The sequence below is a fragment of the Mercenaria mercenaria genome, chromosome 13, assembly GCF_021730395.1.
Source record: "Mercenaria mercenaria strain notata chromosome 13, MADL_Memer_1, whole genome shotgun sequence".
NCBI lineage: Eukaryota > Metazoa > Mollusca > Bivalvia > Venerida > Veneridae > Mercenaria > Mercenaria mercenaria.
This window is the reverse complement of record NC_069373.1, coordinates 70,401,035-70,415,238: the sequence shown is the minus strand read 5'-3', so window position 1 is coordinate 70,415,238 and position 14,204 is coordinate 70,401,035. Positions and strand designations below refer to the sequence as shown.

Sequence of the window (14,204 nt, the reverse complement as noted above, 5' to 3'; positions counted from 1 at the left end):
AAACTTTAACAAAAATAAAATGAACTGCAATATCACTAAGTCCGTTTTTATTGTTCACAACTGAGAATAATGACAGAAAATGTTATATGGGTAACTTTCTTTCTGCCCCACCTCGGTTGCATTTTCTGCCATTATTTTTGGCTATGAAAATAAATTTAGCAAAAGGTAATCAATTATAGTATTCGAAACAACAGAGTCAAACGACATGAAATACAGTACAAAAATTTTGATTTTAAATCCCGTTTTGATAGCAAATAGAAAACACAGTAACTTATCAAGCTGGACAGGACTGATTTTGCCTTTGTGTCAAAAGATTTTTAAGAAGCAAGTGGCATTTATTAAATAACGTAAGTGCGTAGATAGGTATTTCAACAAAGAAGTTTCATTCTATATTACTGCTACTGCAAAATCAGACACAATCACAAGGCTCATGGTTATTTCATTTAAAACTGAAACTGATTCAGGTTGTAGAATATTCGTGATATATCATTAACTTGTATGACATATAGAGCCATTTACATGATAACGTTTTCCCCTAGTTTCAATTTGTGAATACAGACTCTGAAAAGAGCTAAAACTGATCCTTCATGGTACTTTCTTAGAACACTTCTTTTATTTTCATATAATCTGACCTGTCACCATCATACAGTTACCAGGCTAAGCGTTTCATTTATATATAAAATTTCACTGGATTTGAGCACTGTTTATTGATGTACCCTTATTGTATATACCCTATAGAGTTTGGGTTTGTATTCATAAATGTTCTAGATATCAAAATTTCTAACTTTGACTTAAAAGTGCTTATTTTTGTATTTCCTATAACATTATTCAGTAACATGTATCAGATCTGTAGCTACAAAAAAAAACTGTTTTTTGAAGCACAGTGCCTACATTCATTGAGAGTTACATTTAAATATTCGGTAAAAGAACACAAAACAAATTAAATAGTAGATACAGAACATTGATGAATACACACCCCGAGCTACACTGTCAATACTGCAGAGTAGTACCAAGAAATACACGGCATGACTGTTGCTATAGTTAAGCATAAAAATATTCTAGTGAACTACATGTTTTTAAAGTTCAAAGAATCATGTATACCGAACAATAAAATAACATCCTAATTATAACATAACTAACATACCGAACAATCAGAAAATTACATACATCTGCACAGTAGGTCCATTAACAGATTATCTTGACACAGTTTACTTGTAGTGGGGCTGAACCATTAAGTTTTTGAGTACTTTTGAGGTTTATTTTCACAAAAACACAGTATCACATTTTATAAAAAAAATTCTACATGAAACAAATACTTACACACCTTATTTTGTACCTAATTAAAGAATGCACAATCAGCATTTTATTTCATTTCTTTTTGGAGAAAATAGTTTACAATACTGCTTATTTTTTATCACCAGGTCATGCAAAGTTCTAGAATGTCTTTCCCGACTTTTTCCATTATAAAATTCAAAGATTACCGGTATGTTTTCCATGATCTTTCCAGGTCTGTTCCGACACTTTGCAGACTAAATGGTCTAATAAAACAGAGTGGAGAACAGTTTGGAGCTTTCAGATCTGTTTATATTTTACAAAACCAAGACTAATTATTAACATAAATATAACTGGTCTGAAGCAAAAGAAATCAAAGAATGAGAGAATAAACTGAATCAATACAAAAGCAACTGAAATTATATGTGTAACATTTACCTCAAGCTAGCATTTTTCTTCAAATTTTGTTGCTTATACAGTCACACAGAAAACTTTTTAAGGTCACCACAGCAACTTTACAGCAATGATGGCTGCAGACAAAGGTGCCCCTTTGGCCATTATTTCAGGAACTTGTGGGCACCTGGACTGAGCAACTGACCTTCAACAATCCAGCTGGATGCCTTCCTGACAAGGAGACTCACTGCAGGGCTCAAATGCTGAGGTGATTGTGCAAAAGATTATAAGCCAGAGGCATTCTTGGTGATCACGTGTATGATGTTTCATTGGAATTGCTTAAAAACTGTGAAGAAGTTTTAAACACAAACTTTAATACGCAAAGAAGTATACAAATTTTTCTTCTGTCGCCAAAAACGAAACTCTGACAACACAAGTGCCATGATGGTCCTGCATCACTCATCTGACTGAATTGACCTAGCTTTCCAAAATGCAAAAATTCTGAAAAACTTTTGACCTCTGGATTAGTAAGTATGGTTTATCTGACAAAACAACCTTTTTTTTTTACATCAGATAATCCAGTTTTGAACTTGACTCAGACTTCATAAAAGCAAACATTCTGACAAAGTTTCATCAACAGGGCCTCTAGTGTTAATAGTCTTTCTTTGGAAAACCAGTGTACCACAATAGTCCATCTTGAACACTTAGTGCTCAGGTGAGCTAAAATGACTCACTACCTTTACCTTACCTGTTAAGTGCTGTACCAGTATTGTTTCATAAAGAAGACCTGTAGTACAACAGTTCTGCATTTAACTGAAGACAACAAATAATGACTGTTAGAAATCTAATAAGGTCAAGAATAGTAGGAAAGAGGTTTTAACAGGAAAGGGGCCAACACATTCTTGTAGCTTCATCCTGTGTCCTTAACCTATGCTTGTACATAACAAATATTTGGAAATAAATATTGTTTAAACCAAAGAGTAGCACTTCAACAGAGATTCTTGAAAAGAAAATAACAGAAAAAAATATGAAACTAAACTAGATACTTCATGATTGGTTTTCATAACACATATATTTGAATATTTAACTTTATACACTAAATGTTTTTCAAATGTTACAATAAAACACATTCGAGTTTAAAATTTTGATGTATCAAGTAAGGAAGTACACACATACTATGTTAGAAGAAATAAAGAAAAATCAATTCCAAAGAAAAAAGTTTTTTATTCTTTTTTTATTTCAGAAATCATGAAAAATGAATTATTTTGAAAACTTAAAAAAAGTCTGTATTAATATTTGACCCGAGAATGCTTCCTAACATGGGTTCTGAACAATCCCAAATTGAAAATGAATAACAAAATTTGCTCACTTTTACAAAATTGTCCCCAAATCTAGACTTTCATATCAATTTAATCTGGACTCTTCAAACTATTCTTACTATTAAGCATCAGTCAATGCATCCATAACAATAGAAGCATCATTTACTTCAGTTAAACACTTCTTATCAATCAATTATTTTCTCGCTATTCTAGGTATTTTCTTCTCATACGCATTTACAAGACAATCAGAAAACCATCAGTAAATCAATACATTGTTACAACTTACTACTACAGTCACCCTAGGCTGTATTATATATCATCTTAAAACTTCATATTAATACAAAAGGAATCACAGATATTTTCATATGTACAACGAGCTACAACCTAACTTATACTTATACCAATCTTGCACAGATCTGTTTGTGTATTTACATTAAATTCAGGTTTAAAGGGGCATACCTCCAAAGGCATCTCGACAAAATATCAGAATTCCTAAATTCTAACACTATGTTTTGTTTTCGGTTTAAAAAAAATAAGAATGCTTACAGAGTGACACTATAAAATCATTGTTTGTATGTCACAGTAAAATCCTCAAAGTACCAAACATGGCAGTGGTGCTCTAAAAAAGTATAGATTGCAAACTGGCAAATCTCTGGTACATGTCATGCTAGAATTTACATACGGTATTTGAAACTATGTCAAATAAAATCACAGTATGGGATATATCATTTCTTTAACCATATCATAATCAAGTTAAAATATTGCAAGTACATACAGAACAGTTAAATTCATTATATTTTAAAACAAATTTTGATCAAGTGAATTACAGATATCTAAATGTTTTACAAACTTTCCAGTATTTTTGATGGGAAATACAATCTAGAACTTGCAATGAATCACTTTAATATTTCTTACTTGCTTTTATTAACTAATGAAAGTACCTTCTAAAATCTTGACATAAATGTGGTTGAATGCCCCTTTAAAAGCAAAAGCAAAGGAAATATATCGGTGTAACAGTAACCAGTAGCTTGTTTAAGGCCATCATTTCTAATTTAAACACAGATAATAACGAAGGGCCTAATTGATTTATCATACCACACATGCAACAGATAGAAAGTACATTTGAGCCGCACCATGAGAACCAACATAGTGCATTTGCGACCAGCATGAATCCAGACCAGCCTGCGCAGTCTGGTCAGGTTCCTTACTATTCGCTTTCAAACACCTATTGCAATTAGAGAAACCGTTAGCGAACAGCATGAATCCTGACCAGACTGTGCGGATGCGCAGGCTGGTCTGGATCCATGCTGGTCGCAAATGTACTATGTTGGTTTTCTCATGGTGCAGCTCATTTCATAACAGCAGAAGGTAGAAAAATGGGCAATTATTAAACTGTGTATTTTATTACTTATGAATAAATTATAACTTAGGATGGCTTAATCAACATCTTCTATAACAGATGAGCCATACAAGAGGTTTTTAACATACTAACTATATGCAAATGACTTAATCATAACATGATGAGCATTTTCCATAATACTGTGAAATCATTTTATTTAATGGTTTTTGCTCAAAATGGCAATTTCGTGAAAATACAAATTCTAGAACATGAAATGAATAGAGGTTTACTTGTTTGTTTCAATTATATTTTGTGGAGCGACTCATCCACAAAACTTTTTTGCCCATGAATATGAATGATTTCACAATAAAAACTGTATTTTGGGTAATATTCACAAGTGTCTAACTCACACCAACATGCAAATTTTAAAAACTCCAGTAAAAAATTTCTAATATTATAATTAATGCATGGCATGAATTCTAACTAACACCAATATGTCTGCTGCCCATTTAACCCTTATCATGCTGGACACAACTGATTCTGCCTTTGCGACCAGTGTACATCATGATCAGCCTGCACGTCCATGCAGTCTGATCAAGATCTGCACTGTTCACCATTCAGTCAGTATCTTTTGGTAAGCACCCCTTTTAACAGTTAATGGAACTATCAAATTGAAAGATGAAGTTCATTACAGAAATTTAGCAGGGTAAGGGTTAACTGCAAAATATAAGCAAGACAAAAATCGCCCAATCTATAGGAAATTAATCAAAAACAAAATTTATGGCACTAATGCTGGAAAAGGGACTTTCAGGTATGCTATCTTAAAATCTTGAATCTTCTCCTTGGATAAACAAAATAATAGAGTTAAACAGTAGCTCCTAAATCTATTACTGTCATAACATAATAAATTCCATTCAAATACTTTCAGATCTACAAACAAGAAAGGTAAATGTCATCTTCTGCTTGTGTTTCTGTGCGAAAACCAACATTAGGACTTAGCAAACAGCACGGATCCAGATCTGCTTCGACATCCGTTAAGTCTGATCTGGATCCATACTGTTTGCTTGTCAATTGCATACGAGTGCTAAACTGATAAACTGCATGGATGTGCACTAATCTGGAACCTTGCTGGTTGCAAAGCCCAATCATTGGTTTTCACAAAGCGGCGCTCAAATTTCAATAATCGTTGTTTAAAATTATCAACAGAGTTTGTGAACTGCCATCGTCTATAGCAGCATGAAATCCCTGCTATAAATTTACAAAAGTAAACAAAAACATCTGATATAAGGTTTAATTAACATTCAGTTTCAGAGAAAAGTTTCCACCTAATACTTGCAAGTAGATAGCATACATAATTTACCATAGGATACAATATTAACTTGTATCTTTCAAACCAATAAAAACAGACAAAATATCTTAATATTGAATATAAGTACTATTTTTCTAGAAGTCTTTGCTAACCACTTTCAAACCTGTACAATTTTCCTTGAACAAAAGAAAAGATAACCTCATGCATAAAGCACAATTATTTTTACTTTTTTTTTTTGTTTTGCCTAAAAATCTGCTGGAAACCTTTATCGTGTGTTCACTGCCATATCAGAATATACCTTGCGCAGTTTAGTGGGCTGGACACTTTCAAGAAGAAAAGAAGACCTGCGTTTGGACCGTCTTAACGAACCGTCGCTTACTTGAGACTCAATACCTTCACAGTTTTTACTTCCTGAGTTTTGTCTGTTGGCTGCCGTAGCATGAAATTGTGGAGAAGAACTTGAACACTTGGGTTTCAGAGTAGAATCATACTTTCCTAATTTACTCACAGAGCCTCCTGACCGAAGTTTGAATTTTATATCTGCATTTGAATTCTGAAATGAAGTTGGGCTTTCCAGATTCTTTGAGACCGGTTTAATATCCAAAGGCAACTTAATCTGTTTTGTCACTTTGGATGGGGATGTTGGAGCAGAACTGCCATAACGAGTCAACCGTTTTACTGGACTGTCACTTGGAGTTCCAGAACACGATCGCGTTTGAATTCCTTCCGTTTGAATTCGTCGCATGGAATTTTTCATCAACGAATCTGAGACACTCGCTAGGTTGATTTTGTCATGCGACTTGGAGCTTGTCAATGAAAATACAGGACGTTCATTACCTTCAGTTTCTACACTGACTGGAGAGGAAAGTCCTAAAGATCGAGTAGACCTCGTTTCTCTCCTCATCACAGGCGAATTATCTACAGAATCACCAGCTTTCATATGCAGCTGGCTTGGATGATCCAATGAACTAGAACTAGACTTGCTAGGTGTTGGTGGAAAGGGCGACTCACTTGATATTGACATTGGTGATGGAATACCATACTCATCAATTTTTGATGTACTGAGATCTACATCCACGTGTAACGGCTGAATAAATGGAGTTGAATTGTTTGAATCTTGAATACTACTGTTTAGATCTGCACTACCGGAAGTTTGTTGACCAAGATGGTGTTTCTTGTCGCAACATCCCTGACAACAGCTAGAATGAAACGATTCTCCTTCTGAAGATCCCGACATAATTGAAATACTATCATCATTTGGTGACCTCCTCTCTGTTTTAACACCATGAATGTCTTTGGACAATGGGGTTGTTTTTACCGGACCACTCTTTACTAAAAATTTAACATTGTCAGGGGTTCTAGGAGCTGTTAATAGTGCTTTCAAAGTCTGATATTCATCTTTTCTCTCTCTTTCTTCAGCTTCAGCCATTAACCTCTCTTCCCTACTCCTACGAAGCATATCTCTAAAGACACTTCTTGGTTTCACATCTTTTTCTTCAGTTTTCTCCAAATTACAAATCGCAACTTTTCTGCTTCCACTCTGGCTCTTGTCCTGATTGTCTCCCTTGACAGATTTCACCTGTCCCCCAATATCCTCCATTACAACTTCCGGTTTTAAAACAGACATCTCGTACAATAAACTCCTATACAAGGTCAGCTTCTGCTTCGATACTTCAGCCTCCATCTCTTCCGAGATGAAGTTACTTAGAGACAGAGAGTTCTTCATTGACATTTTTGAGTTCTCTTGACTTGATCGTTTCTTCAGTCCAAGCAGTTTGTCTATGTTCTTTGCCAACAAAGTAGGTCCTGATGGAAATTCACATACAGTGTCATCAAACTCACTGTATGGATTATACTTCAGTCCCTTGAAGGCACCTCTCAGCTGTTTATCTAAGGTACGCCTAGGAATCCAGTTGAGCAACCTTCTTCTGGATAATCTTGGTACTCGAATACTGAACCTTTTCATAGTCTTTAACTTTTCTATACTAGACAGATTCAATCCAGTATTCATCCTACTCATAAATTCTTTCACTTCAGCATTTCTGAATCTGTATATATGGTTCTGTTTATGCATGTTTGCAATACGTCTTGGTCGATACAGAATCGGATATATCAACGGCTTCTTTCTCAGTTTCTCGAGGAAAGTGTTTTTCACAGGAGTTCGACAAAAGGAACTGGTATCTTCAACAATACTCAATGGCGTGTCAACATGTACATAATTCTTGATCCTTTGTCCTAACAAAGAGCTAACAGGGATATCCAGTAAATTCATTTCATGAACTTGTTTGTGATCCTGTCCAGTTTCAGTTTCACTATCAGAATCTGATTCTGTTTCTACAGTAACTGCATCTTTGTGACTTTCCATAGACAAGGAGTAAGAAAGCCTTTTCCTAGATGCATGACTGGAATCATCTCGACTCAACTGTGAGATTAAAGACTTGGGTGTCTTTGGTGTAACTGGAGAGACAGGTTCAATGTCGTCTATTATTTCACAGTTGACTTCTTCCAAACTCAGTCTCTGTTCCCGTAGCTTAACAGCCGTAAGTTTGGGAACTAGTCCAACATATCCTGTGAACTTGTCAAGTGATAATTTTGACCAGTTTTTATCGACAGATTTTTTTTCGCTCACTTTCTCGCTTTGGACAGAAGATACAGAATGAAGAGAAGAGTCACTGGAGTACATTTTCTGTAGATCAGGTGGGCGCTCTTTACAATCTTTCTGGTGTGTGCGCATCTTCTCCTTGCTCAAGAACTCTTTCTCACAGAAAAAACAGATGTAGATTTCAGCAGAAAATGGCAGGAATAGATCTGAAATGTAACAGACACATGATCTCATGATACAAGCTAAAATATTATGAAAGTTTCATAGGGTCTCACGAACAAATGCTATCAAAACTACAAAGTTTTCATAAAAATAGGACAGAAATTTGCAACAAACAAGCTGTCACAGCAAATCACTTCCAATTTTTAAAATTACTCTGCTTACTGACTGCCTAGTTGTCAATTTTCTGAATTTCGACTAATTCAAGGGCCATCACTCCTGAGCAACAAAGACTTCCCAGGTGGTTACTGAACATGGCCAAGGTGTTATGCCCATAAACATTTTGAATAAGTTTGGTGAAAATTGGGTAAGAACTACTTAAGTTACACAGCTGACACATTATTTCAAGGGTGATAACTGTAGAATGACTTCAGACGATTTAGCTGGTTTTTACACTTGGCAAAGATATTATGCCCAAAAACATTGTGACAAAGCTTGATGAACACCGGATAAAACTACTGAGCTAAAACCAGAACTAGGTTTTTAAAAAAAATTGCAAATGCAAAAAATATTTCAGTTTGCAAAATTTCAATTTTACTCGCACCTTTTATCAATAGTAACTGTTTGTCTTGAAAGATACTAATGTCCATGAAAACCTATAGGAAACTAATCATGAAAACTGCCATACATTTCCAGCAGCAGGTTTGTACTGCTTCTAAAGGGAAAGACTGCACTGACCTACAATACATCTGAAATGTTTGTTTATGCTAACCAAATATATTGTTTCTTACAGTTGCTTTTTATAAAAAAAATTCCATCATCAAGCTGTCTATAGGCTTTATATGATGATATGTACTGCTTACAAAGAAGTATTTTTCTACCTCTAACTGTGCCCAATACCATCTTGTTCTCATTCTGTTATGTTAAATTTATAACGGCTGTTTCAAACATGTATTAATGCATATCATCGTTTATTGATATCTCTTATTGAAGGTAAAAAACATAGATCCATCTCATTTTCAGCACTTGCAAGAATTTGAAGCAACTGGAACAAGAGCTGTCCGTAAGACAGCCAAGCTCGACTATTCGAAATATTGTCCCAGAGGCAGGAAAATATTACCTAAAAAGGTTAAATATCAAAAGAGTTTTAAGTTCAAACGGGGGAATAATTTGACCAAAATGCATATCAGTTATGGGACTTGCTGCTATCAACTAGTTTTATAACCCCTAAGGCACATGTGAAGTTTCAAATCAATATCTGCATTAGTTTTGGAGATAATAACTTGCATGTAAAACTTGAACCAAAATTGTTATGTCTAAAAGGGGGCATAATTTGCTCAAAATACATGTCAGAGTTATAGGCCTTGACCAAGTGAGGTTGGTAATTGATCTAGAAAAAGAAAAAAAAAGTTTCAAATCTATATGCCTTTTAGAAATAGCTGTATGTACTTGCACGTAAAACTTTAACCAGAATTTTCTAAGTCCAAAAGGGGGCATAATTTGGCCAAAATGAAGGTCAGAGTTATGGGACTTGCTGCTATCAACTAGTTTTATAACCCCGAAGACACATGTGAAGTTTCAAATCAATATCTGCATTAGTTTTGGAGATAGTAACTTGCATGTAAAACTTTAACCAAAATTTTCTAAGTCCAAAAGGGGGCATAATTTGCTCAAAATACATGTCAGAGTTATGGGACTTGACCTAGAGAGGTTGGTAATTGACCTAGAAAAAGAAAAAATAAGTTTCAAAGCTATATGCCTTTAATTGATGGCTGTATGTACTTGCATGCAAAAACTTAACCAAGGTGTGACGCCGACGCCGACGCCAGGGTGAGTAGAATAGCTAGACTATTCTTCGAATAGTCGAGCTAAAAACTACTTGCATTTTTCATTTCCAATAACCTTTGAAGTTTTGAAGGGCTGAATTCAAGCCATGGGACACCATCACTTTTTGTAAATTCGAGTAATTCCATGGCCAAAACTCTACAGCCAGTCTGGCAATCCAGCTGGTTATCAAACTTTGCCAAGACAATATGCCCATAAATATTGTGAACAAGTTTGGTGAACACTGGATAATATCTGCTATTAAAGGTAAATGAATGGAAAACTTCAGTGGACTCCCACCTGGGTGAATGAGCATTCAAAAAACATTATCAAAATAAGCTTTTTTTTTATATAAATTCAGAAGATCATTTAAAACCAATTAAAAACTTCCAAATATCAACTTTACAGTTCTTAAGAATGATGCATAAAATCAATGGTTTTTCATTAATACTTAAATCGGAATTGATAAAAATCTTTGTAACAGAGCGGAACAGGTGATTCAAACAGCACCTTTAATTTCAAACTACCCTGCCCAAACTGACCATGTATTATTTATACTAGATTAACGTGCCATTGAAATATAAATTACCACATTATTAAAACTAAGCAGTTTTTTTCAAATTCAGATGTGTGTGTGTGGCGGTGTGCATGTAGCATCTTTTCTCAACAATTTTTCAGTCATATTAACGTTAACACAATGCCCAACTTTATTGTGCTGTAGATACACCCCATGCTACCCACCCAGTCACATTATACCAATTAGGGCTGTCACTGATTGGGTCTTTGTCATATCGACGATACCGATATATCGGAAGACAGATATCGACAATACATCGATATATCGATTTTTAAGTTAGAGTAACAACCTATTTGTTCATGAACATGCTATATACCTTTTTGTTAATGTTATTTTTAGTTGAACTGCCTGCTTTTCATGTGTTTTATTCGTATTTATGTATTTCCCCATACAGGTAGTGCCGACTAGTTGGAAAAGACTGCTACGGTACAAGTTTACACATGACCTTTATTGACAATTTCCGTTACTAAGGGCTTGCAGGCAGAAAAGTTGTTTTAGAGGGTCTGATTATTTATCTGGATAGCTTTTTTTCTCTGTGTAAAATATCGATTTTTAAAAATGGGAATTGATAATCGATCGACCAAAAAATATCGTTGATATATCAATATCGTTTCTATCGATGACAGCCGTAATACCAATACTGTGCTACCAAAGTCCTAGTACTATCCTCTTTAAAGTTTAACTAAGCAAAGAAGCTACTAGTACCATTTTTCAGGTCTTTAGAATGCTGCTGCCGAGGAACGAACCAAAAACCGCCCTCACTCAAAGCAGGCACTCTACCATTAGGCTACAGAGTTGTTGTCACATTCCGGGGATAAAAACCTTCCAATTATAGGTCAACAAACATTTCAGTTATAAAGATCTTACCTTGTGGAAACATTCTAATCTTAACTGGTGATGATGGATAGGATCCTGTCTTCACTGAATCTTCACAGTGCATATCCTGAAACATGTTTACTTTGGTAAGTTGACGCCATTTTAACTTAAAAGCTTGTGTTTCATTCAAATAACTACAATCTGGGAAACCATTATCAATAAGGGAAACAATTTCTTGTAGATATACTTTTTGTGCCGAATGACAAAAAAAATCCCAACAAATAAGTAAAATTCCTGTTTATATCCAAGGTGGTATCCAAAACAAAAATTCACTAATGATGTAGCTTTCTGGCAACAAAATTCTTTACTATGAAAATTGAAACAATTTCGGTGTCTAATCTGGAGTCATTTAAGATGCCCTCATGACATTTTTAATGACTTAACATTCATCTGACCTCAATTCCACTACTGTAGAATTATTAACATTCAATGGGAAGTAATTTTCATGGATTTTGTTGTTCAACTGACCAACAAAGTTAAATCCCAACAAAAAAATTGAATTTCCTTTCATTTCATCTTCAAAACTTGAAATCCACAAATTCCTATCCAAATGAAAAAGTATTTGGCTGAAACTACAAAACTTTATGCTCACAAATGGAATTATGCTTAAGGTATAGGTCCATGCTTTGGAGAATAAAAGTTCTAACATCATCAAATCATGAAAGAAAGCATTGTTTTACATGAAAATATAACAGCTTATAAAACATTTATATTATTGTACAAAACCATTGTCAATTTATTCATATATGTATTGAATTCCGGAAAGGGACTACTTGAAGGGGCCACACTTCTGGACAGTCCAGCGCCTTTAAAAACTCACCATTTTTAAAAAGCTGTTACATGTCTTCGTTTTGATGCATTTGCAACATCGTGCGATTGTTTAAACTTTACATTACTAGGTAAAGCATCGTTTTGACAACTGTTTACATTTATTTCTATACAAATGGCATTCTAATTTAAAGGGGGACAACTCATTTAGAATATTTTAAGTATCCAACTCCATGGGACAGAACAGTAAAACATGTATTGGACAGATAAGTTGTGTGTCAAGATAATGTTCATTCGCTAAAAAAAATCTTTTGTTTTGTGATATACTGCTAAACCTTAAAATTTTACTCTTGTCTGAATCAAAACAATCTATTTTCTGGATATTTTTCAAACTTTGTTTTAGTTGTTCTTAGTTTATACATAATTTATTTTAGGTCGATTGTGAAGGAAGTTCTACAACTTATATTAATCACTCTCATTCCTGATGGAATCCATTGCCACGAGGGTATGAGAGAAGGGGCCAGTTTCCCTTTAAATGCTGAACGCCAAGCAAGGGAGCTAACTGGTACCATTTTCACTGCTTTGGTATGACGCAGCCGGGGATCGAACCCACGACCTCCCTCTACCACTAGGCTATCGAGGCGGTAGTTGTACTTGTTGTTTTTTAGAGTCACATAGACAATTTAGGTCAACTTTTGCAGCGAACACCTCAAGCTTCAGGTATGAATGGGCACCTTGGTAGAACAATCAACCTTGCATATAGCAGCAGGATAACTTCTTCACATAAACAATTCTGAACCCAAGCATTGTTTTGAAGCAACCTCTCTGAGGGGGGAAAGTGATTCAAAGTAAGCGACTTTCTAAATTTTGAACAAAACTAATTTCAGCAAGTGAGCAGAAAAGCAAGTGAGCAGAAAAATAGCAAACTTGGCCACTGTACAGTAGTTTTAAAATAACAGACTTCACCACTGCAAGGTTAACTGCAGCATCTTGAGCTTAAAATATTTATCTCGATATGTGACAAGGCATCTGTTAAGATATAACCATATATTACACAACTTTATATAATTACTAAATATTTACCTCTGAACCCAAAGATTCTGAAGATCTGGAGTCAATATGAGAGTCAGCCACAAAGCTTTGCAGAAGATCCTCTTTGCCCACATGCTTATAACAATTCTTAACAACAGACTTCAAATTGTCAGTCCAGTACTTCTGCAAGATATGGTTCACATACATCTGTTATATTTATTAACTATGGAAAGTACTTCAAATCAAATGGAAACTAGAGCTGCTTATGAGAAAAGCGAATGTCTCCCACAACTGCCTAATCATCTAAATAGCAAGTCAGTCTTTATATACAGTTTACTCAATACAATTCAAAGGCCAGAACTACAATATGTCTAGACCGATTTGGCTCATTATCGAACTTGTCCAAGGTCTTATGGTCAAACACATTCTGTTCAAATTTGGTGAAGATCGGATGAGAAATGTTCGACTTAGAATGCGGACAAGAGCAAAAAGGCAGATTTTTCGGTAATTCAAGGGCCTTAACTCCAAAATGCCTGAACCGATTTGGCTAGTTATTGAACTTGGCCAAGGTCTTATGGTCAAACACATTTTGTTCAAGTTTGGTGAAGATTGGATGAGAAATTATCGGCTTAAGAGTGCAGACAAGAGTAAAAAGGCAGATTTTTCGTTAATTCAAGGGTCGTAACTCCAAAATGCCTGGACTGATTTGGCTAGTTATCAAACTTGGCTGAGGT

General features: G+C 34.9%; 1 protein-coding gene across 2 annotated transcripts in view; it reads right to left on the bottom strand.

Annotated features, from left to right (window-relative positions):
- Window positions 1–2,342: 2,342 nt before the first annotated feature.
- LOC123528548 (uncharacterized) overlaps window positions 2,343–14,204 on the bottom strand; it is a 32,458-nt gene continuing 20,596 nt past the window's right edge. For both annotated transcript variants that reach the window (XM_045308340.2, XM_045308341.2), the window contains exons 6-8: window positions 13,522–13,653; window positions 11,662–11,737; window positions 2,343–8,440 (exon numbers count right to left, since the gene is read on the bottom strand). In XM_045308340.2, coding sequence (XP_045164275.2) covers window positions 5,898–8,440; window positions 11,662–11,737; window positions 13,522–13,653 — 2,751 coding nt within the window. In that variant the 3' untranslated portion in view covers window positions 2,343–5,897. The remainder of the gene's footprint in view (window positions 8,441–11,661; window positions 11,738–13,521; window positions 13,654–14,204) is intronic.